This window comes from Artemia franciscana, chromosome 6, assembly GCF_032884065.1.
Source record: "Artemia franciscana chromosome 6, ASM3288406v1, whole genome shotgun sequence".
In the NCBI taxonomy this organism is placed as follows: Eukaryota; Metazoa; Arthropoda; class Branchiopoda; order Anostraca; family Artemiidae; genus Artemia; species Artemia franciscana.
In genome coordinates, this window is record NC_088868.1 from 40,506,050 (window position 1) to 40,531,690 (window position 25,641).

General features: G+C 33.1%; 2 protein-coding genes across 4 annotated transcripts in view; both read right to left on the reverse strand.

Annotated features, from left to right (window-relative positions):
• Positions 1 to 392: 392 nt before the first annotated feature.
• On the reverse strand, positions 393 to 2,816 carry LOC136028573 (serine/threonine-protein phosphatase 6 regulatory ankyrin repeat subunit C-like). The gene has a single exon (XM_065706421.1). The coding sequence runs from the start codon at positions 2,814 to 2,816 to the stop codon at positions 393 to 395; it is 2,424 nt and encodes an 807-aa protein (XP_065562493.1).
• Positions 2,817 to 25,641, reverse strand: part of LOC136028431 (uncharacterized) — a 43,321-nt gene continuing 20,496 nt past the window's right edge. Inside the window, exons 1-3 of one of the 3 annotated variants that reach the window (XM_065706273.1) lie at positions 23,180 to 23,357; positions 8,862 to 9,135; positions 2,817 to 7,412 (exon numbers count right to left, since the gene is read on the reverse strand). In XM_065706273.1, coding sequence (XP_065562345.1) covers positions 2,817 to 7,412; positions 8,862 to 8,975 — 4,710 coding nt within the window. In that variant the 5' untranslated portion in view covers positions 8,976 to 9,135; positions 23,180 to 23,357. The other 2 variants (XM_065706275.1, XM_065706274.1) reach the window with 2 other exon arrangements.

Sequence of the window (25,641 nt, forward strand, 5' to 3'; positions counted from 1 at the left end):
TACTCAGACTGTTAGCAATAAATCTTCATATTATGATTTTCTTTATGTTTCTGTTGATTTTACGCCGCTCAATGCTTGAATTAATTATTGAGACTAGTTTAAAATAAAGTGATAACATTCGTTAATTGCTAAACTTAATTAAACTTTGCTTCAATAACTTCTTTTGCTTTGTTTTTATCTGTTGATAAGTCAAATGGTTTCTTATTTGCATGGTTAGCAGTTTCGATAAGGTGCTTAAGTGTTGTACCATTATCGTTGATATTTCTAGCTTAAGCTAGTAATATTTTAGCAATTTCATAATGTCCATGCGCTAGGGCTAGATGCAAACTAGAGTTTCCATCCTCGTCCTCATTTTAGAATATATTCTAGCTCTACATTAACCTTGAAACTTTCTAACAGGCTCTTAACAATTTAAGAGCCTGACCCATTATCGTTGAAGCTAGTAATATTTTAGCAATTTCATAATGTCCATGCGCTAGGGCTAGATGCAAACCAGAGTTTCCATCCTCATCCATGTATTTTAGAATATATTCTAGCTCTACATTAACCTTGAAACTTTTTAACAGGGTCTTAACAATTTCACAGTAGCCATGTTTAACCGCTAGAAGTAAAGCTGAAGGACTAACCACAGCTTCCCTCGCAATCAGTTTTTCCACGTTATTCACATTATTACTCCGCACCTCTCGCAACAGGTCTCTACTAGCTTCTAAGATATTTTTTATGTGTCCTTGTTGGGCATAATCAAGAGGTCTATTATCATGAATATCTTCAGCATCAATGCTTGCACCAGCCTTTAACAATGCTATCATAGCATTAAGATTTCCCTCCTTAACAGCTGCATGCAGTATTATCATACCTTCATCATTGCGGACATTCCTTATTATTTTCATATCAACTTGTGTTGAATACATACAATTAGTATGGTCAAATATTTCGTTAATCGAATTGAGTAAGTCATAAATATCTTGAAAAGCAAAATTAATTGGTGGATATTCAAATTTGTTCTTTCTATTAAAGATAGCACCGTGTTGTAACAAAAGTTTAACGATATCCCTGTAAGCATAATCAGCTGCATAATGCAGAAGCGTGTTTCCAAGATCATCCCGTACATTAATAATAGTTTCGATGTTGATTCTATAAGTTTGTTGTAGACATCTGATCTTGAAATAATTGATAGTACTTTCAGGATCGTCACTCTCTATACCAATAAATAATTCGCTGATTGAGCCTAGTAAATTTGAACATGAATTGCTAACAGAATCAAATGTTTTGTTCTCAATAACTTCAAACGGTGACTTTCCTTGTTTGCTTTTAATATTGAAATATGCACCGTGTTTCAATAAAAGCTCAACCGCTTCCATATTGTTGTTTTCAACAGCAAAATGGAGTGGCGTATAATGATTAGCATCTAAAGCATTCGGATCTGCATTATTCTGTAAGAGAAGCTTTATAATATCAATCCTACTAGATGCAACAGCGTGATGTAAAGCTGTTTTATGATTTCTATCGCTAGCATTAACGTATACCGATGCCCCCTGTTTATTTATATATTCTTGCATTATTTGCCTACTTTTTCCATCGTTGATATTCAAAAACATGTTAACTGATTTTAATAGTTGGTCAACAATATGATCATTTGAAAGTTCCTTGGGAGTATAACCTTCTTCGTTCTTAGCATTAAAAATAGCTCCATTTTCTAAAAGTAAGTGAACAATGTCAGTATTACCTTCTCTGGCTGCAATATGTATCGGCATATTACCTTCATTATTAGCTGCAGTTATGAATTTGGGCTGGTAGTCTTTAAAAAAACGATTAAATCGCTTTTCTGTCAAGTAATTATGGTTAGCTTGTAGTAAAAGTGTCAAAGCTTGTTTATCATTCCTATTAGTAGCTAAGTGTACCAATGAATTCTTTTGAATATCTTGCGCATTAAGCATAAACATTATTGGATTATCTACTGGATAGCCTTTTGTGTATGGGCCAAAGTCTCTCATTTCCAACTCTTCAGAACATAATAATAACCGATTAGTTGAAATTTTACTATTAAACAGTTGGTCTAATGTATTCAGTAACCAATCAATCTTCTTTCCTTTTTCATTCAATAAATCTGGATGTCTTGATGTTAAGAGATCAAGCGGTGAACTTCCTCTGAAGTCAATTACATTATACATAGCACAATGTTGCAACAGGAGCTCTACAATTTCAATCTGCTGTAACTCAGCAGCCCAATGTAAAGGTGTTTTTCCATTTCTATCTGTAAGATTGACATCTCCACCCTTACGTATAACAAATTTCCTCCAATCTGTATCCTTGAAATCTAAACGAGGTGACCTTTCTAAATAAATATTTAAATTAAATCCATCGGGATTTTTCAAGAATTGAGCTTGATTCCTGAATGATTTAGGAATATTTGCATTGCAATGTACTATCATGTATTTTATAGTATCTTCTACTTGACGTGTTATAATATCCCTTGAATGTTCAATTTCATCATTTATAGTCAACAAAGCATAAAATAGAGGCGTCTTACCTGAATTACTTTCCATATTAACATCAGCTCCATGGCTAATCAAATATTTTATTATATTCAATCTACGTTTTTTGAATATCGCCATGAATAAAGGTGATTGATCCCACTTATTTCTAGCATTAACATTTTCTCCTCTGCCAATTAAATACTTAATAATTTTTAGGCTAGCTCCAGAATCAATAGCAGAATGTAATGCAGTATTGCCATCTTCATGTAATGCAGTAGTCTCTGTATAGCTATCATATAGATACTGTATGATATTAAAATTATTGAAATGACATGCCATTTATAAATGGTTGTTAAGATTATCTTTGTCTTCACTTTCAAAATGTTGAAAAGTTTTTATATGACCATCTCTTGCAGCAGCTGCTAGAATTTTTGTGTAATGGCATGCTGTTTTTTTCACAACGCCAACAAAAAAATTGGTCTTTATAGCTCCGTTATCTACTAAATATTTTGTAATCTTCAGTCTATCATCATCGCTTAGTTCTCCATTTAGGTTCACACGATCTAAGGGTGTATGTCCGTTATCCGCTTTATTAAGCAGATATTTTTTTTTCTTTGGATCCTCTATGGTATTTAGGATAGCTTTAATCACTTCAAGCCGCCCATTCCAAAAAAAATAAGAAAGTAGCCTTGGTAGTTCATAATTTAAATTTAGTTCAGAGGCTGGACTTGGATCTTGTAATAATAGTTTTTCTTCTATCGATCTTAGCTTGTGATCCTGGGCAGCATAGGCTCCACGAACGTGTTCAATAACATATGACACTAATGGTTTTACGTTGAAGTTGGTACTATCCGCACCTTTTAGTAATAAATCACAAGCAATTTCTAGTCCATTGTTTTCGATAGCATAATAGAGAGCAGTTTTACCATGAATATCCTTTTTATTTACAAAATGAACTAATTTTGACGATTTATATTCCTCTTTTTTGAAGGTTCCATGCTCTAGAATATGCTCTTCTAAAATGTCATTATGATAGGTTAATAAATACCCCACAATATTGCTTTGATTATATTGAACAGCATAATGTAAAGGTGTTTTCCCTTCCTTGTCAGGCTGCGGCCACTCACCATGGCTTGAAGTTAATAAAGCTTCAACAACGTTTAAAAAACCATCTTGAGTAGCAAAATTTATTAGTGGTTTTCCATTCAGCAAAGCAAGAATTTCTCTTCTTTTTGTAATTTCTATTTGCTTAATTATGCTGTTAATAAAAATACGAGATGTATGAGGTAATATTTTGTTAATGATTTCCACGATCCCACTAATATCATCGACCATCTTTTCAGCGAAAGCAAAAGAGGCAAAATATTCAACAAAAGTAGCATGGGTAAAATGAGGTTTGTCACTTATAATTTGATCGATAATACCTTGGTTTTCACCTCCACTTCTAATATCTTTGATCCAACCATTAATCTCCTTTTGATTTGTAGAAGACACTTTTTTAAAATCTTCGTTATTCAATAACGTGTATAGTGCTAGTTCTTGTTTTTGTTTTTTAAACTTTTGGTACTCTTGTTCAAGTAGTCTTTTATTCCCTGGTTTTGTGAAATCTATTTCTTGTTTCTTTTTGAAGTGTATGTCGTAGAATATCGTTTCTACGAAGCGTTCATATAAATCTACAATGTTAAGTTGACTTGGTAGGGCTGGTTTTTTATTCAGAATGTTAGTAGCATTTAAAAATTCTTTACATCCTTGCCATTGTTTAGTTTGATTTCTCTCTTTATTCTCATAAAAAACGTTTGCTACCATCCAAGCGTGCAACGGAATGGAGGTAAATTCTGTTTCTTTGCTGCTAGTTGATGCTGAAAATTTTGTAATTAACTCATGTCCATAAATATCAAGATGTTGATCATCAACCTGAGAAACTTTTTCTTGCTTGAGTTTTTGTTTCCAAAATTTAACTAAAAAATCTAATTGATCTGAATCCCCAGAAAATGGCTTTAGATCATAGGCGAGAACACCAAACGCACTTTCTAAATCCGTTTTCATATTTGGCCTAGTAGTTACCAGCAATCTTTCCAGCTTAGTCTTTTTTAACTCAGCAAGGAAATTAAATACTATATCTTTATAGTCTGGGGCAATTTCATCGAAACCGTCAATTAGGATTACTACCTGCACTCCATCAACAGAGCCAAAACGAAGATTATTTTCTAATAATTTCTTCTCTAGACCATCATCAAGCTTTAATAGTCTATTGAGCAAAAAATCCATTGCTTGATCCCCATTAAACTGGCTACTTTTAACCTGGTTATTTAGTATATTCAACTGATCAGAATGCTTGATTAAATCAATTCTTATCATCCATTTACTGGGATATTTATCTTTTATTTTCTCTGATAGGCTAGTCAGAACTGTCGTCTTCCCCATCCCTGCTGTATCAGAAATGATTATTACTTTATTTTCTTTAATGTGATCTAAAAATTCTGACTCTGAATAGTGATCAATAAAACTTCCGCCAGACTTGACATATTTACGTAATAGAGACACAGAGCCTTGTGATTTTTGCCAAATTAATTTTCCAGGCTTACTTTTTAGCCAATGGATGTTAGCATTAGGTTTTGTTTCACAAAAGAGATCAAAACTTTCCTTTGTATAAACTAGCTTATCCTGAATTGATGTGTCATTTTCAATTTCTGCATTTATTTCTACTTGATGGAATTTACGATCTATATAATAATCTTTAGTTTCACCTAAATCTTTTAGTTGAGAACCTACATTTATATCTTTACCTCGTACAAGATTAGCAAATGTATGTATATCTATAATGTCTCGAGGAAATGGATGTATAAATTGATCTAAACTTTTTCTTTCTACTTTGCCTTGTAGAAGTATTAGCTTTTTCTCCAAAGGCTCTGCACATGGTTTAAAATCATGCAGATTAATTTCATCATCTACTTCATAATTATTTAGCGCATTATTACATTGAAAAATGTCAGCTAAAACATTAGTTTTTTCTTTCTGATTAACTAAAATGATCTTTTTCTTAGAACCTAATTGGGTTATGCTGGATAATAATGAATCATATAAACTAAATAGACCTTCTTGACTATAAGCCTTATCATCACATTCTATGGTCAATAAGTTGGTGGCTGAGCCCTTGAATGCGTTTACTAAAGCCTCTTTATACTGCTCACTTCGTAAAACTTCTTCAAGGGCTACGGAAATTCTATTACCTTTCTCTAAACTATAGTCGTTTCTGGTTTGAAGGTACTGCAAAAGCTTTATACTGCTGAATAGGGGTTCTGAAGTTTGAAGAAACAATACATGTCCATTATCATCATCTAGAAATTGATCTAGTCCAGTTATTATATTTGAGCTTTCAAATGAACCATACGAAAGAGTTTGTTTATTATACATTATAGTCATGCTAGCTACTGTTACGGACGTTTGAATATTGTATTCCAATTCTTTGAAGTAACTTACGGCTTTTTCCCCATCAATCCATCCAGAAGGACGACCCCCTTTTTTAAGTAGGCCTTTTTCTAGATTTTGTCGATATTGTTTAAATGAATTACCAAGTATTTTGTTAAAAGGAGTACCTTTAAATATTTCTTGCTGAATTCGACGACTAAGCTCCAACTCTAATAAATCTGCTTTAGGTTGATTAATTACAAAAACTAACCGATTTAAAAAGTTTTTCATTTCCTCTTCTTGTTCTAGCTTTGTTAAACGATGTTGATCATTATTTTGACTTTCAAACTCCAAAATTGTTTGCAATAGCCTCGTTTTTAATTCATCACTTATCACATCTAGCTGTTTATAGTTTTTACTGTTATTTTTTTTAGGTCCTTCTGACGACAAGTCAAAAATATCTAAAATACCCAAAGGTGTTTCGTTTTTGAATGTGAAGTTTGCTTTTTCTAACTGTTCATTGTCGAAATTAGCACTAGTAAACAAGACTATATATTGTACCTCAGTTCCTTCGAAATATTTTTTCTTATTAGCATCTTCATTATCCCTTTTCCTTCTCTTCGTCTGAGGCCTTAGGCTTTGTCTGATGCTACTCTTTTCGTCGGTAAATATTCTAATATCCTGTTTAAGGTCGAGGTAAGAAAAGAAGTATTTTTGTAAACTAAACTCACCCTTAGGGTCAATTAAATCAAAATTATTAATATTTTTCGTTCCTCCTTTGTGTTTAACCTGAATTGGAATAATATATCTCTGGTCATTTTCCTTATAGCTAAAAACTACGTCATCAAATTTTTGATTGTTTGTATCCCTTGTTTTAATTTCTCTACCAATTCTAAATTCACTTTTCCGAAACTTTGTACGTCCTGCTCTTTCTACCATGCAGAATACCATATCTTCATATTTGTCTGCCATTTCACCTCTTATAGTTTGAGCAGTTTTTTGTGCAAAATCACTACGATCTTTTAGTATCTTTTTAATGTCTTCATAAATATTCCTGTTACACAATCTTTTGTTTTTCAATTTTTTTTCTAAAAGATCAATTGCAGTTTCACCTTTGTCGTTTTTGATGTCAGTTCGTAGGTCAGGATAACCTAGAAGATACTCAACAACGCTTTTATAGCCGTTTAAAGTAGCTATATGCAACGGAGTATTTTTGTTGTCACTATTAATTGCACTTTTTGCATTGATGTCTGCCCCTTGTTCAATTGTTTTTATCACTTTTTTCAGTCTATTATCTTCAGAATCTCGGTACTTTGGCGATAAAACCTCAAATAACTCTTTGTTTTTATCGGAAATTTGTTTGACATCGTGTCTGAAATCTAAACTTTGATTTTGTATCTGGAATTCTTTCTGAGTTGATAAGGATGAAATATTTTTACTACTGTGTCCTGCAGCAAATGGATCAGAGCTTACATGGGGAGCAGTCTTACGTTTTTTCACCCTGCCATTTGAATAGTTCCAAGGTCTCTGCAAAAAATAGTGAATTCTTAAAATATTTTGATTTACAAAAAGCATTACATTGATGCAACACAACGCTAATCCTTACTACAAAAAGGACAAATATTTTGAAAAAAGTAAGTATAGAAAAATACAGTTGTTTCTGTATCTGGATTGCCATATCAATTTCCTTATCTGGAACACACAAGCATAAACTTACTCCAAAATTAATTAATAAGCCTCTAGAATATTGGTCAAATCAAAAACATTACAAAGAACAACGGTCCTTCTAAATGCCTCAAACATAATTTAGATCTGGTAGTTATAGTAGCAAACATTCCAAAAAAAATCATTGTTTGATTTTTATCACTATATTCTCTTTTCCAATAAAATTTTAAAAACTTAGAGATGACAAATTGGAAAAAAAAACAAGAATAATTTTTTATAAAATTTAAGAAAGTATAAAAATTGTAAAATTGTAATTAAATATGACATTATCTTGCCTGCCTCAATGACAAATCATTGGTCAAAACTCTTAGAGCCTTATTTGGTAAGACAAGCAGCAGTTTTATCCCTCTGACTGGATTGACCGTGATTTAAGAATGTATTTTTTTTTGCTTAAAAAATATGTTTTTTATTATTTTTGTAAATGGTTAAGTACATTATTCTAAACAATAATTTATCAAATTTCTTTTAATTAGCATTATATTTGACTTCAACGACTTTTTTTCGGTAAATTATAAAATATTTATTTGAAAATACAATTTATTTTAAAAAGAGTGTGATCTATTGAATTTAAAATTTTCAGGCATTGACCAAAACTAGTATATTTTATCCAAAAATATTAGATTCTTCCATCGTACTTTATAATTCCTACCAGTATTCTGTAACACAAATGAAATGTTTATAATTCAGAAAAACAAAACACACAGCTTTTCACGCCAATATATTCAGAAATATAGCCAGACACTGAGAAATAATATCAGTTTATAACTAAAAGTATAAAAATGCCTTGTAGATTAGGTAACGCTTGAACGGTGGAATAGATCTTAGATCGTAAATAGATACTATCTATTTACATAAAATATAAAAAGTTATGAACATTTTACGTAAATAGATACGTAAAATTATACGATCGTAAATAAATCGTATAATTTATAATCCTTGCCCTAGGGTCTGTGGGCGCATGTGGCTGGGGCAAGGCTATTGGACCTTGTGACTATTTTGAATAAAATGACTTTTTAATATTTTTGTGAGTGAACAATGTAGTGAACACAAATAATTAACACGTCCAAATCGCAGGATGCGTTGAATTAAACCCATAGCTACTGCATTCGTAAATCGTGGGTATACGCTGAAAGAGGGCTATATTTGGAAAACAAATACGTTGTCACAGGGTTAAAAGTTAGAGACGTTATCATTAAAGGCACAAAGCAATAAATATGGATCAATAAAATAAAAATACAACATTCTAATTACCTTTTTAGAATTCAATTTACGTAGGGCTCCGAGATAACGCTTTGGTTTCCTCAAAAAGGGCTTTCTAAGAACTCCAACAGAACGCTTTGATTTCCTCGGAGACTTCTTTGACATCGTATCTAGTTTCTACCCTCGGTTCTTGTATCTGACATTTTTGCTATGTTCATTGGGTTGGACTGTTTGGATTAATGTGTCCTGTATCAATTGGAGTCAATCTTCAATAGGAAGCAATATGACGTTTGTCAAGCATCCCATTTGGGCATTGCCAAAGTATCTTTAAAAAAATAATTAGTTATGAAAATATTTTAATGTACAAAGAGTACTAGCCTGTATAATGGTACAAGGCATCACAAATCATTGGCTAGAAGAAGTAAAGTAGAAAGACAACGGTCAATTCGTGGAAAATAGATAGAGGACACACTGACACATTGATTTTTATTCTCATATTAAATAAATAAATATAAGTTTTGTTTTAAACTGCAAATAAGGAGTGACATTAACACTAAAAACGATCAGCCGCATATGAAAGTGATTTTCCCCATCATAACGCCCCGCTCTTTACGCTAAAGTTTGACTCTTTGTCACAACTCTACTTAAAAAAAAAAATAAATAAAAAACTTTAGCGTAAACAGCGAGGCATTGCGGAGGGGACAATCCTTTTCATATACAGAATAATTTTGTTTGTTTTAAGTTTTAATGTTGCTCCTTATTTCCAGCTAAAAAAAAAATACTTTTTTCAAATTTAATTTCTGAACTTTTTTAAACTAATAAATGTTTCGATTTTGGCTCACTGAACATGAATAGTTAACACTAAATTTGCATATTAATTTTATTTTGCGAAATGTCTCTCATAGTTTTGATAGGTTGATTTGATAACAAAAATGGGAGGGGGAGGAGGCCTAGTTGCCCTCCAAATTTTGGTTACTTAAAAATGCAACTAGATTTTTTTACGAACGGTTTTGTCAGTAATAAATATACCTACCTTACGAATTAATTTACGTAACGAACTTCTATATTTGTGTATTTTCATAAAGAATATATCGTCAATACCTCACTCTTTACTCTATAGCTTAAATTTTATCCCAAATCTTTAAGAATGACGCTTGAATCACAAGGCCGTAGAATAAATAGTTTAAATTACTAAAAATACTTCAGCGTAAAGAGCAAGGTATTGTGACGGAGACGAATCCCCTTATATATGTAATATTTTGTGTCTGTTTTAGGTTCTAATGCTACTCATTACTTCCAGGTGATATTTTTTTTTATCTATTTTGTCATTGTTTTTTTTTTATTTTGCTAGAAAATCCTACGCCCCCTTCATGGAAATTCTCTTCCCCCATGATAAATTCCTCCAAGGAAAGATCCTCCCGTGCAATCCCCTTTCTCCAACCACTACTATATGTAAACAATGGTCAAAGTTTTTAACTTGCATCCCCTCCCCCGGGGACTGGGGGAGGGGGGGGGGTAAGTCGTCCCAAAAGACATAGTTATTAGGTTTTGGACTAAGTTGAACAGAATGGTTGTCTCATAATTTTGATCCGGTGACTTTGGGGGGGAAATGTACGTGGGAGAGGGCCTAGGTGCCCTACAATTTTTCTAGTCACATAAAAGAGACACTAAAACTTTTAATTTCTATTAGAATGAGCCCTCTCACAACATTCTAGGATCACGATCACCTAGGTTGCCTAGGTCGATACGATCACCTCTGTTGAAAAAAATAATAAAAAAAAAACCGCATCTGTGATCTGTCCTCTGGCAAAAAATACAAAATTCCACATTTTTGTAGATAGGAGCTTGAAACTACTACAGTAGGGTTTTCTGATACGCTGAATCCGGTGATGTGATATCCGTTAAGATTCTATGAATTTTACGGGATATTTTCCCCTATTTTCTAAAATAAGGCAAATTTTCTCAGGCTCATACTTTTGATGGGTATAACTAAAGTTGATGAAACTTAAATATTTAAAATCAGCATTAAAATACGATTATTTTGATGTAACTCTTGGTATTAAAATCCGTTTTTTAGAGTTTCGATACTATTGAGCCGGGTCGCTCCTTACTTACAGCTACCACGAATTGTTTGATATAGGAAAATAAAATGTGCAGGTTACGCAATAACTCATGTTCTTGTTTCTGGAGCAAGTCGAATTTTTATTGTTGCTTTTATAAAAAGAATTAGAACTAGTTTAGTTTTCTACTTTTGATAAAAAGCTCATGCGAGCTCGTATGGTTATTATTATTTTTTTTTTTGTATGGTTATAAAGGCACTTTTAATGTTTGGCTCATGAAAATTTGTTTCGGGAAATTATTTAATAATGAATACAGAACGCCAAATGAAAAAAGGTAAAGGTGGCATATGCCTGCCCTAAGTATTTAATAGTATGGTTTTTCTTCAAAAGATCGCCAAGGCCAAGTGACAAACTCATAGTTGAACCCAGCACTTTTCTAAAAGCCCTGGGTGTTGTACACTTCAGTTACACGTAATTTCGGATAGATTTTGACTTTTTAAGGTCCAGTTTATTATGCTAAAATTTCAATATAAGTTGTTTATTGAAATATTATTCATATTTTTGTTAACAAAGTGGTTTGATAGCGGGTTTGTTAATTTTAATTAATAAATAGTTTTGATATCAGCGGGCCAAATAAAGTCAAAACTAAAATCACAGGCAGCGCATTAGTGCTGCCAAAGTATAGATAGAAGATAAGTCAAAGTATAATCGCTGATTGCGTAACAATGGCTGCAATTTTGATGGACGTTTTGCTTAAAATCTGTTTTTCACTGGCTAGTTTATCACTCTGCTTATTTACGTTTTTGCTCAAGTTACACTCAGAACAGCGATGTCGAACATTTACGACAAAAAGCAATAGAACATCGATCTTTGATTAGAAGGACTACGAAATTTCACCTTGGAATCAGCCTAGACATAATTTAGAAAATAAAATGGACAGGCATAAGCTAGAAGTCTTGAACTTTGATAATTATACTTAGGTCCTCCCACGCCTGAGGGCGCATAAGGCAGCAACAGTGGTTCGCCACGACGACCTGTCCTGAGCCTTCGACCAAAGCTCCTCCATCGAAGACCTCGCCAGCTTCGCCTCCTTCTCCAACATCCTGCCAACTGTCATTTTGGGTCTCCCTGACTTGCGGAGGCCGGGGGGTATCCAACACCATATGTCATGAGGTAGCCTTCCATCACCCATTCGCACCATGTGCCCCCAATACATCCATCGTCGCTTTCTGATGGTATCAAGGATGGGGGTATGATTTGTTATGGTATAAATCTCATCATTTCTTATTCTCTCAGTCCAATGTAAATTCAAAATATATCTTAAGCAGTTATTATCGAATGCCCATAGTCGTTTTCCTAGTTGCGCGGTGATACTCCAAGTTTCACAACCATATGTAAGGACGGAGAGGACATTGCTATTATAAATTCTGAGTTTTAGCTTCTGGGAATATTTACTATTTCTCCAAACATTTCTGAGACAATTGAAGGTAGAGCCAGCCAATGCTATTCGGCACAAAATTTCTCTTTCAGGATTGGCATCTTGCGTAAGAATACTGCCTAGATATTTGAACTCTCTCACTACTTCAATTTCCTCATTGTTGACCAAAAGTCCCTCAGCTAAGTCAGGAATGACTGCATTTGACATTGATTTAGTCTTGTTAGCGTTTATGGAGAGTCCAACAACATTTGCCACACGCTCAAGTTCATTTATATTGTAATGTAGATCTTCTGATTCGTGAGCGAAGAGTGCAATATCGTCCGCAAAAACACCATCATAGAGGGTTCTTAGTGGGTTTAATTGTAGACCCTCACTGAAGCTACATCCACGAAGCACAAAATCTATGACTATGGCAAATAACAGTGGCGATAGAATGCAGCCCTGCCTTACACCCGACTGAACGGTAAACCAGTCCGTTAGGCCACCCTCGGTTTGTACTGCACACTTAATATCGAGGTAAAGCGCTTTAATTATATTTACAATTTTAATCGGGATTTTTTTACTGTCAAGTAAAAGGTGAACGTTTGAAGATACTTTTCATCATCAAAAGTATTCGGTACAAGACAAATAGAGGATTAGCCCTTGACTTGTACGGAGAGTTAATGGTAGCTAGCTGATTTGCTTACATGTTAATTTTAAATTTGCCTGTTGTATAAAATGACTTAAGTTTCTGCTCATAAAGGAAAATAGGACCTAACATAATTAGCCTAATAAAAGTTTGAGTTTACAAATATATTGACTTTGCAATCAATTAAATTTTCAAGCATTAGCTGAAATTTTCCTTATTATAAATATATTCATCAGCTTTAGGGCTTCAGTTTCTGAGCTAACATAAATTAAACTTGATTCTATCACTGTTTAGAATATTACTCCTGGCCTTCAGTTGAATTATTAAGGTAAAAATTGAGAATAGGCTGGTTGGAATACTAGACGATGCCCTTTTTAATACCTATGAGATTAGTTGTGCTTGCTGAATAAACCTATCTCCTTGAACTCTGAGAAAAGCTTTTGAGGTTTTTTCTTCTGAATAATACCTCTTTTGGAATTTCATTTGAAAAAAAAAACAATTATTTAACCTCCCTTTTGACTGCAATTTAAAAAACCCTCGTTACTTTATCCGTCCATGCTTATTTCCTGTTTTTACTGAAGAACGCTGAACAGCCTCATAAGCGTCTACCATGCAGTAAAACTTGAACTGCAACGCTGTCAGCTCAACTGCTTGACTGAAGGTTGATCAGAAACGCAGCTATAATGTTTGTAATTTTTCCCCACATTTAAATACCCACCTTATTTTTAATTTGGAAATGTTCTAAAAATAAGGTTATAAATGTTAACTTACTCGTTCGGCAAAATTGTAAAAGGAATATCTAGAGAAATCTTAACAATTCTTGGTATCATAGTGACAGAAACCTTAAATTAATTAAAAATTACCAAAGCTGCCAATTGGAAAGGAAAAACTGACTCATAGAGATTAAAAATTACCTTCCCCTTTATAATTTTGTATACAAAAACGAATTCTATAAAAAAAAAAATACACAAAAGATTTCTTGGGTAAATCAGGGTAGGTGGTTATACACTTTTTGGACAGGTATTACACTGAATGTTGTTTTGTGTCTAAAATTCCCTGAGCGGAGCTCGGTCTGTTAGTGCTGCAAGATATCTAAGAAAAAAAAAAAAAAAAAAAAAAAAAAAAAAAAAAAAAAAAAAAAGGGCTGAAACCCATCACACGTGCAAACAAAATATCTAAATTGTGAGAAAAATATACATATTTTGGTTAAATTAACTTTATACTTCTTGCAGCAGACATTTCATACGTATGCTGATGTAGAGATAAATATTGCACAGATTGTACTGGCGTTGCGTGAAAAGCGACTATTAACAGTAATAATGTTCAGTGCATTTATGTAAATTCTCTCTTTGGAGCCGGTTAAAAGAAATATTTGAAAAGTAAGAACAGCAAGAAGGTGTTATAGATGAAGGCAGTTCTAAATTCATGGGCTAGCGTTTGAATCTGAAACATAAGGAATAGGACGTTATGAACGCTTATTTGGCATTTAAATTGCATATAAAATAAAATTGAAGCTATATTGGAACTTCAATTAAATACTAGAAATAAAAATTAGAACCATTAATTGATTCGTGTAGCAGATCCCCCTCTACTACAGCCAAACTACAATAACTCTACCTATGTAGTTATAGTACGAATATTATTATAAAACGCTAAGTCTTATTTTCATTTTCAATGATTTTTTTCCATTCAGGAAATTTAATTACATTCTCTGTATATTTCCCTTCTTATTCTTCAATGATTCTATTTCTATCTTATTTGTAGATATAAAGGTTGTGAAGTTTTAAAATAAGAAAATCTAATGTTAGACTGACAGATTTTAACACCATAAATATCAGGGAAACAAATTTGACCATTGCAAATGTGGCAAAACAGAAAGCATTGAACATATTTGCAATTTTGCCATCAACTAGATTCACCTATTTACTTGAGGAAAAAGTCTTAAATGCATTATATTTAGAAAAATATTGTTGTGAAACATATCTATATATATAAAATTGTTGTTTGTCTGTGGCTCTGTCGAGTGACGTCATGTCATCATGTCGTCGTGAAGTTAGTTGTCGTCATGTTTCTTATGACGATGACGTCATTAAAAGTATTTAAGAAAATCGTTCAAAGACAAATTTTTAATAACCTACAATGGCAACAGCCGATGAAGCTGCTCAAAGATTCTATGCCAAAAAACTTGCGGCTGATAGAGGAAAGTAAGAAAAGAAAGCGTGCCGAGGAATCACAAGAACAGAAAGAAAACAGGCTTGTGGCTAAAGAACGCAAAACCGCGCAGTTAGATGAAAATCCACCTGGACAGCGAGAGTCAAAACATATCAAAACTGAATATGATAGCAATGATGATTGGGTTCGGGATTTTGACTTGGATAAGGTCATCAATGCCTTCCAGGTTTTAGTTAAAAAAACAAATGTTCGGCGATATGTATTTCATAGTGACGCTGAAAAATAAAGAAGAAAAAGAAAACTGAAAAAAGAAAAAAGGTAAAAACTAAAAAAAACTAAAAAGAAAAAACACTCAAAGAGAAATTACAGACCGGGACACAAATGACGACCGGGACAGAGGGAATATAAATGACGACCGGGACACTCAAAGAGAAAGTACAGACTGGGATACCGGGACACAAATGACGACCGGGACACAGGGAATATAAATGACGACCAGGACACAGGTATTTATGAATATCGTTCAAAGACAAATTTCTAACTGTAAGAAGATCGTTGAAAGAGAAATTTCTAATTGTAAAATTACTGAAGAACCTACAATGGCAACACCCGAGGAAGCTGCTCAAAACGAATGTATTCAAGCCGAAGTAGCTGAGTTGGTAAAGAATTATGTTTCAGGTTCTAGGTCCGAGAGGCTCCAGGTTTGGACCTTGGCTTTAGCATTAATACAAAAGAAGAAAAAAACTAAAAAAGGTAAAAACTACAAAAAAAACTAAAAAGAAAATACTAAAAAAACTAAAAAAGCTAAAAAACTAAAAAAAAGTAAAAAACTAAAAACTAAAAAAGAAAAAAAACAAAAAAACTAAAAAAAGGTAAAAACTAAAAAAAAAACTAAAACTCATAAAAAAGCTAAAAAAAAACTAAAACCTGAAAAAGAAAAAAAAACTAAAAAAAGGAAAAAACTTAAAAATAAAGGAGAAAAAGAAAACTAAAAGCCGGGACACAGGGAATATAAATGACGACCGGGAAACTCAAAGAGAAATTACAGACTGGGACACTGGGACATAAATAACGACCGGGACACTCAAAGATATATTACAGACCGGGACACCGGGACACAGATGACGACCGGGACACAGGGAATATAAATGACGAACGGGACGCTCAAAGAGAAATTACAGACTGGGGCACTGGAACATAAATGACGACCGGGATACTGGGAATATAAATGACGACCGGGACACAGGGAATGTTCGATTAGCAATCACCATCAACAAAAATTAAGGGCAATCATTAGAATAATGAGGTATAGATCTGAATACGGATTGTTTTTCCCATGGACAATTTTTTGTTGCATGTTAAAGAGTCGGTAAACCTGACAATCTATTTATATTCACAGACAATGGGACATCGAAGAATGTTGTATATTCGCAAGTTTTACGTAGTTAAAAACATATATATATATATATATATATATATATATATATATATATATATATATATATATATATATATTTATCTATAACGAAAAGAGAAATCTTTTCTCTTTTATCTATATTCACAGGTGGGACACGGGGACACAACTACAATGGCGCGCAACTAATATGGCGCGTAACGACTTACGCGCGCGGGGGGGGCTTGGGGGGAATGCGAAGCGCCCCCACCAACTAGGTGTTGGGGTGGGCCCCACCTTAGGTGTTTCTATTTTCTTTGTAGAAAAACGAGCATGAATTTATAAAACAAGAACTAAGAGCTCATATGGCACTTGTGACGAGGCCAGAAGAGCTACGAGTCAAGGGCTCATATGGTATGAGCTCTAACGAAATTCTAAGAATCAATAGATTGTTTTAAAAGGAAAATCAGAGGCTTAATGCCGGTCGGGATTTAAAATAAGAGCTCTGAGTCACGATGTCCTTATAAATATCAAAGTTCATTAAGATCCAATGAACCTACTCGTAAGCTATAAATACGTCATTTTTTGTAATTTTTCCCCTTCCTTTAGCCCCCCAGATGGTCGAATCTGGGAAAACGACTTTATCAAGTCAATTTGTGCCGCTCCCTGACACGCCTTCCAATTTTCATCGTACTAGCACGTCCAGAAGCACCAAACTCGCCAAAGCACTGAACCTTTCCCCACAACTCCCCCAAAAAGAGCGAATCCATTACAGTTACGTCAATCATGGATCTACGACATTTGCTTATTCTATCCACTAAGCTTCATCCCGATTCCTCCACTCTAAGTGTTTTCCAAGATTTCCGATTTTCCCCTCCAGCTCCCCCCAATGTCAACAGATCTGTTCAGGTTTTGAATTAAAATCTCTGAGACATGAATGCCTTCTAAATATCAAATTTCATTAAGATGCAGTGACCCGTTCTTTAGTTAAAAATACCTCAATTTTTCTAATTTTTCAAATTAACACCCCCCAGCTCCTCCAAAGAGAACGGATCCGTTCTAATTATATCAATCACGTATCTAGAACTTGTGCTTATTCGTTCCATCAAGTTTCATCCCAATCTCTCCAATCTAAGCGTTTTCAAAGATTTTTGTCTCCTTAATCCAACCACCTATGTCCCCGGATCCAATTTGAGTCGACTGTCGAGCATCAATAGATGCTCGACAGTAGATATCAATCTACTAGATAGCATCAATAGATGAGTCGACAATAGAGCATCTGAGACATAAGATACTTCTATATATCAAGTTTCATTCAGATCCGATCACCTATTCGTAAGATAAAAATACCCCAATTCTCACGTTTTCCAAGAATTCTGGTTTCCCACTCCAACTCCCCCCAATATCCCAGGATCTAGTTGGAATTTAAAATAAGAGCTTTAGAGCACAAAATCCTTCTAAGTATCAAATTTCATTAAGATCTGATCACCCGTTCGTAAGTTAAAAATACCTAATTTTTCCAAATTACCTCCCCCCCCCCTCAACTCCACCAAAGAGAGCAGATTCAGACCAGCTAAGTCAGTCACGTATCTTAGACTTGTTTTTATTCTTCCCATCCAGTTTTGTCCTGATCTCTCCGCTTTAAGTATTTTCTAAGATTTCCGCCCCCCCCCCCCTCAATGACGGGTTTAGACTTAAAGTAAGAGATCTGAGTTACGAGGCACTTCCAAATACGAAGTCTCATAAAGATCCGATCACTCCTTCAGAAGTTAAAAAACGTCATTTTTTCTATTTTTTCAGAATTAACCCTCCCCCTCCCAATTCCTTCAAATAGAACGGATCCGTTCCAATTATGTCAATCACGTATTTAAGACTTCTGCTTATTTTTCCCATCAAGTTCCATCTCGATCTTTCCACTTTAAGCGTTTTCCATGATCTTAGGTTCCCTCCCCCCAAAAAAACTCCCCCCAATGTCACCAGATCCGATCGGGATTTAAAAAAGAGCTTTGACACTCGATAACCTTCTAAATATCAAATTTTATTGAGATCTGATCACCCGTTCGTATCTTAAAAACACCTAATTTTTTCTAATTTTTCAGAATTAACCTCCCCCCCCAACTACCCCACAGAGATCGGATCTGTTTCGGTTATGTCATTTATGTATCTAAGACTTGTGATGATTTTTCCCACCAAATTTCATCCCGATCCCTCCACTCTCAAGTGTTTTCCAAGATTTCAGGTTTCCCCCTCCCAACTCCCCCCTCTCCACCCAATGTCACCAGATCCAGTCGGATTTTAAATAAGAGATCAGAGAAACGATATCCTTCCAAACATCAAATTTCATTAAGATCTGATCACCGTTCGTAAGTTAAAAATACTTCATTTTTTCTATTTTTTCCAAATTATCCGCGCCCCCCCCCCCCCCAGATGGTCAAATCGGCAAAATTACTATTTCTAATCTGGTCCTCTACCTGCCATGCCTGCCAAATTTCATCGTCCTAGCTTACCTGGAAGTGCCTAAAGTAGCAAAACCGGGACCGAAAGACAGCCAGATAGACCGACAGACAGACTGACAGTATTTGCGATTGCTATATGTCACTTGGTTAATACCAAGTGCCATAAAAAAGTATCGGCTCAATTGAAAGAGAAAAGCTGACACTTAAAACGAGTGACAGTTTTAAAGCTACTTCATAAACTATAGTTTATTTCTAATTACTAGGGGGAAACCGCCACCTCCCCATTTCCCTTCCCCTCCTCCTCAACCTTAAAGACACCACTGGGCTTAGACGTACTTTTAAGGTCGAGCTTCGAACAAATTATTTCAGGAACAGATATGGCAATGCCAAAATGGCCAAATACACTATTAATAACTACCCTAAGGCTCAGATAGTTAGTTTTTACAAAGCTATTATCAATTATAAACTCTAGATTTATGTTACCTGGGTAGATAAATTAATAAAAGGTGGTGCAAAAGAGTTGACTAAGAAAAGAAATATGTGAGTACAATGTATTATTCTTCTTGCACTTCGTATACAAAAGTTGTTGTAGAAACATCGAAAGGGGATCATTTAATTGGACATTAAAGGTTTCAATTGTCTCTTTAACAGTCAAAGTCGATTGGACGGTGACCCATTCCCTCACCCAGTATATCAATTTTTCCCAATACACATACAATCAAAATTTAAAATAGTCAATTTTTTCAGCATAATTGAAAGATTTAATTATTATGTTTTGTAGGATTTCAATCTCACTACAGCCCATTGGTGAGTTTTATCAATTATGCTAGTTTTAACTGTTAAAATGCAATGTATTCATGTAAGGAATTGTGAAAAAATTTAGGACAATGCTTGTACGATTGAAAATCAGAGACTATAGTTCACTTTTTAAGAGTCAAAACAATTTGAAAGATGACTATCCACCCCCTCCCCTCTTACCCATTGCCTTCTTTTCCCCTAAGTCAACTGATCAAATATTTCAGACAAAAATTTTGTTCAAGATAGTTCCAAGATCATACAATAATAGCTTCAAGGGTTACATAAGCGCTATCCCCCCTCCAAACCTATAAGCAATGTGCCCCGATGAAATATAAGGTCCTATGGAAGGAGTGGTCCTATAGGCTTTGTGAGACGCTGATTTGATAGAAAATTGAAAGTTTTGACATTCAAAAGTAATTGGATCTAGCCCCCCCCCCCATGACCTTTGAGTCCCAAAAAGCATCTAATCGAAATTTTGAGGCAGGCATTTTGTTAATTTAAATTAAAAAAAAAACTTTCTGAGATAAAACTTACTCAAAAAAACTAAAGGTCTTATTAAACTTAAGATCAGAAGCAATCAAACCTACAATAATTCATGCTCAAGATGATCACAAATTACCATTAGAGAATAAATGAAATCCCAGACAAACAGAAATTAAACAGTCATAGCAAAAAACATTCACCAGATACTAATATAAATGAATAATTAAATATAGAAACGAGCAAAGCTTAAAGTGAATATGCAAAAAAAGCTTAAAATGAACAAATATGTTTTTCTATTAAAATATAAATGAAACCCAAAACAAACATAAATTAAATTAAGAATCATAGCAAACAAAAGACAAGAGGTACTAATTTAAATGAATGAATAAATCTTAAAACGAATAAAATTCGAAATTGAATACTAAAAGTGAAAAAAAAAACACTAGACAGATCAAGACAGATCAGATCAAGCTCAGATAGGATCAATAGACAGATCAAACTTAAAACGAATAAAAGTCATCTCTGACAAGAGCTTGGGTGCTGATTCCGACTGAGGTACTGAAGCGTAAAAGTTTAAAGCCTACGGCATCTTCTCCATTTCAGTGGAAATAAACCATATTAAAAATATTTTTTCCAGTTATTACAGCATTAAAAATGAAAATAAAATTTATGTTAAAATAAAATCTTGAACTGACGAGCACTCTAAGCTTAATTTTATTATATATCAAATATTCAGTGGGATTTTATTAGTTCTTTCCAAAACTGTTCAAGACACATATAGTTTTCAGTAAAGTGCCAGTGATACCGTAAGTTATAGATTTTTACAGTTAAGGAAGGTGGTAGTTTTTCGTATATTTTGTATTTATTGATTATAAAAGGATTACTTTAAACAAGTGTTTCTAGCTTTTGTTTAGTTTTAGAACCATTTTTTATTAAAAAAAGAATCTAATCACGTGAAAGTTGAAATTTGACCAAAAAGAAACCAGAAGGAGTGTATGTTGGAAATTTCAATTGTACGCTGGTTGAAAAGTCCGTTGAAAATTCCTCTTCTTAGAAAAGGTGATAAAGATAATAGGAATAACGACAATCCGACATCTCTGCTTTTTATGATTTTTCGTTTTTTTCAACAACCGATCTATAAGCAATTAAAGACTTAGTTTGAAAAAAAATTACCTTTTAAATGCTAGTCAATATAGTTTTGAAAAAAATATGTGAGGGGAGCATGCTTTATTGTTTTTTACAACTGTAAACAAACTCCTTATTAATCGCAAAATAACAATTTCCATATTGTATAGGGGCAAAAAAGAAAGTACCGCTGGGTTGAAGAAATTGAGCTAAAAAATGAAAGTATAAACGAACAAGTATTGTAAATTATCTTGGTATCACGGTAGATGGAGGCTTTAGTATTAACTATCAGATTACATTTATAAGTTCAAAAATAGCAAGAAAATTGACTCCTGTGGATACTATTGGCTATAAAGGTTATAAGAATGTTATTTTCTCTGTTTCATCTATATTTAATGTATCGTGTCGTCAAAATCAACTTTCACAAGCCATTTATACCCACAGTATGTGTTTCAAAAGAAGTATGTAGGAGTTCTGGCCAAAGAATTATCATAGATATGTGGAAGATAATGGTAATTTCAATAAAAATTCTGTTATGTTTAGCTTTTATTAATTTGAGTGTACACTATTTCATGTACAAATTATTTTCCAATGTGTCACCTTTCTGTATTTTGGAATTTTAGAAGAAAAGATATCGCATCTAATAACCTAGAATTATTGTTTTTTTTTTTTTTTCAACGCTGTTTCATATTACAACCAGATTTAAGCTTCTGCTTGGGATTGGTCCTGAAATCTAGAAGTGATTTTCACCAAAAATAAAGGATAAAAAGACCCTTGATGAAATCCGGGCTGTTTTTAATGTATTCGATTTAACCGAAATTCTAGAGACAGAATGATTGATTTTATAGTTATTTATACATTTGTTTTGTTAAATGAGATTTTATTTCATATCTTAAGTGATTGGTTGGGTTGTATTTATTGGTCAGCAATTTTGATGAGTTACAAATTGTGAATATAAGATTAATTTTAGTGACCCATAAAAATAATAATTAAAAATTTATTGATTATTTTGGTTAGTTTGGTTCGTGGTGGGGGGGATGTGTAGGAGTAAGATATTTTTCTGAGGAAGTAGAATAACATTTTTTGTGTTTCATATTTAAGTCTTCCTATTTTTGAGAGCATTAAAAAAAACACACACACAAGGCTTCTAGGCTATTCAGCAAATACAAGAAATTCCAACGAAGCATCTTCTTTGGTATGTAGTCTAGAAATAATGAAATATATAAAGCTCGTGAGAAAAATGCATCGCATGCTATTATAAGCTTCATAGTTGAAAAATGACTATCTACCAAAATATAACCAAACTAGCTCGCATGAGCTTACAATAGGGAGGTTAGATCCTCAATATAATTGAGATTTGAAATTCTTGCTTTACTCAAGAACGATATTAAGCAGCTCAGGCCTTCAAAAGTAATTGCGATTGGATTTATTAATGTTTTTAGACAACCCAAAAAAACTGAAACATTTAAATTTGAATATTTTTTTTGCGAAAGTAAATTCCAAGCACTGTCTTGTCTTGATTCATCACACGATTGAAACTGACAAAAATAACTAGGATTCCCTTAAATCTATGAACAGTTTTAAATTTAATCTACACGACCCGTTGGGTCGAAAGTATCCAGAATGATAAAATGAAATTGAAATGCAACAACACATGAATTTCCTTACTTAGACTTGATTTCTGCAATTGTCTACGCCTGCTTTCTCTGTATATAATTAATTCAGGTTAGCAATTTAGTCTACACGACCTGTTGGGTCGAAAGTATCCAGAATGATGAAACAAAATTAAAATGCAACAACAAAGGAATTCTCTTACTTAGAGTTGATTTCTGCAACTGTCTATTCCTGCTTTTTCTGTATCTAATGAGGCACTGTGGTGAAATAAGCGATAGAAATTGTGGTTTTTTTACTTTAATGTTTGCTGATTGATTACATATATATCTATTTACTATTTTGTTATCTAGTTATCTACATGGCTGACGTCAGCTTTTATGATTCAGCATACGTTTAATTTATATTGTTTACTCTTTCACTTGCAACCTACGTACCAAGAAAATAGTTTTAAAAACTAACTAAAAGTCAAGGTCTCTAGCTAAGGCAATATTTGGTGTTTTGGGGGATTTTTCTTTTTATATTTATCGGTATTAAAAACAGTATGAGTTCCTTAGTAAGGGCAAATTTGCAAATCAAACATCAATAATATGACTAGATATATTAATGATAGGGATTAAAACACATACTTCAACTCAATATAAAAATTGTTCAATAAATAATATTCGGCCATTAGAGCATGAACCTGAGATCACAGATTTGTTTTGTTCAAGATTTTGCTCAGATACTATATATGATAATAGAATATCGCTTTTTATGGATTATCCAAAAAGAGGAAAAAAACAGGAAAAAAAGGAAATTAGTATTCCTAATTAAGAAAAAGAATGAATTTTTTTAAGAATGAAAAAAAAATGAAATTTTTTGAAATTAAGAAACGCAGGCCAATGGCAAATTTGAAGCAACTATTTTATACCCAAGATTAACTCTTCTAGCTTTATTAGTGATAGTTGATTTAATTAATTAACGATTTTTTTTTACACAGACAAACAAAGAAAGGGAAATCTATAAGAAGGATTATATCCTGAAAACTTTTTGGAAAGGTTATTCTGTATCCTAAAATAAATACTTTGTGATTCTCAACATCTTTTGTTTAGGCTTTTAGAACATTAAGAAGCAATATTAACCTTAAAAGTTTCATTTTCAGGCAGTAGTGCCCTCTTTGAAGGAAAAATATTATTTTATGGCATACATTGGAAGATGACGTTGCATCACAGCCGCAGAATCTTTGCTTTTACTTTAAAAGTGCCCTAGATAGCGTGACCTCCTTCAAGTAAGATCTTTCTCATCCTTCTATGACTACTTGTTCTGAAAAATAACCCCCAAGGCGAAAAGTAAGATGAAAAAAAACAGACATGAATCGTTGGTTTCGTTTCGGCCCAACGCCATTTTTGAGGGATTCAAGAATTCTTCCGATTAGAGAGAATTCTTACACTTTGTTTTTTTTTATACTAAGCTTTTACTATTAAGAATAATTGAAATAATATGTACCATTGATTTCTTACTAGACAGTTTTGTAATTTACATAAATATAATATTGGCACACAAAAAATAAATCTGATAGGTGTTTATTGTATTTTGTAGGAAAGGGTACGGACAAAAGAAACAAATTTGCAAAGTGTTGTAGATTTTTCATGTATCTGTCTGACATTGCAGTGACCAATTCCACTCATTCTTAATTTTTGTCTGATTAGAATCCTATCAATATCTTTGTTTATGTGCAATCATCATTCTAACCTTTTGTCTCTAACTTAAATCTTGTTTTAATCATAATCAAGATTAGATTTAATATCAAAAGCTTCTGCACGGCCCAAATTGTCCAAGACAATTTCATATCTTAATAATTTTTTTAAATATTCTTATTTAGATGTTTAAATATTTGTGGGGTTTTCCTCTTGTTTAATTTGACAGTAACGACTGAAAAAGGAATGTTAAACTGTACAAAAATATAATAAAATAGAATGATGATAAGATGAAGCCTACCACAGTGTGAAAGCATTGGCATGGTTGAAAGTGAAAATAGAATTCAGCAAGTGCAATAATTCTTATGCAAGGATCAAGGTCTTTTGTGGGTCAAAATCCACACAATTTTAATTTTTTTAACATTTACCATTTCTTAGGGTCGTCTATCGTTTGTAATTCTTATTTAAACACCAGCTATTATCGATATTATTTGAGTTCAGTTCCATTTATTTTTTCAATTAGATATACACAATATACTATGTATTTATCTGGCAGAGAGACCAATTTGTTTTGCACAGACAAATCAACTAAAGTGAAAAATAGCGATTCATAAGGATAATCAGTCAAAGAAAAAAGAAAGTGAAAAAAGAATAGCACAATATTAATCACTCATCATGCCATAGCAGACATTTCAACCGAAGACAAACAATATTCTAACCTTTTGTTTCTAACTTAAATCTTGTTTTAATCATAATCAAGATTAGATTTAATATAAAAAAAAATCAGCACGGCCAAAATTGTCCAAGACAATTTCATATCTCAATAGTTTTTAAATATCATTATATAGATGTTTAAATATTTGTTGGGTTTTCCCAACTGAAGAAATACCTTTAAAAAAATTTAATATTAAAATTAATGAAAATGATAAGAAATTCCCTTTCCTATATTGGACTGTAAAATTTTATAAGAATCCCCCTAAACCAAGGT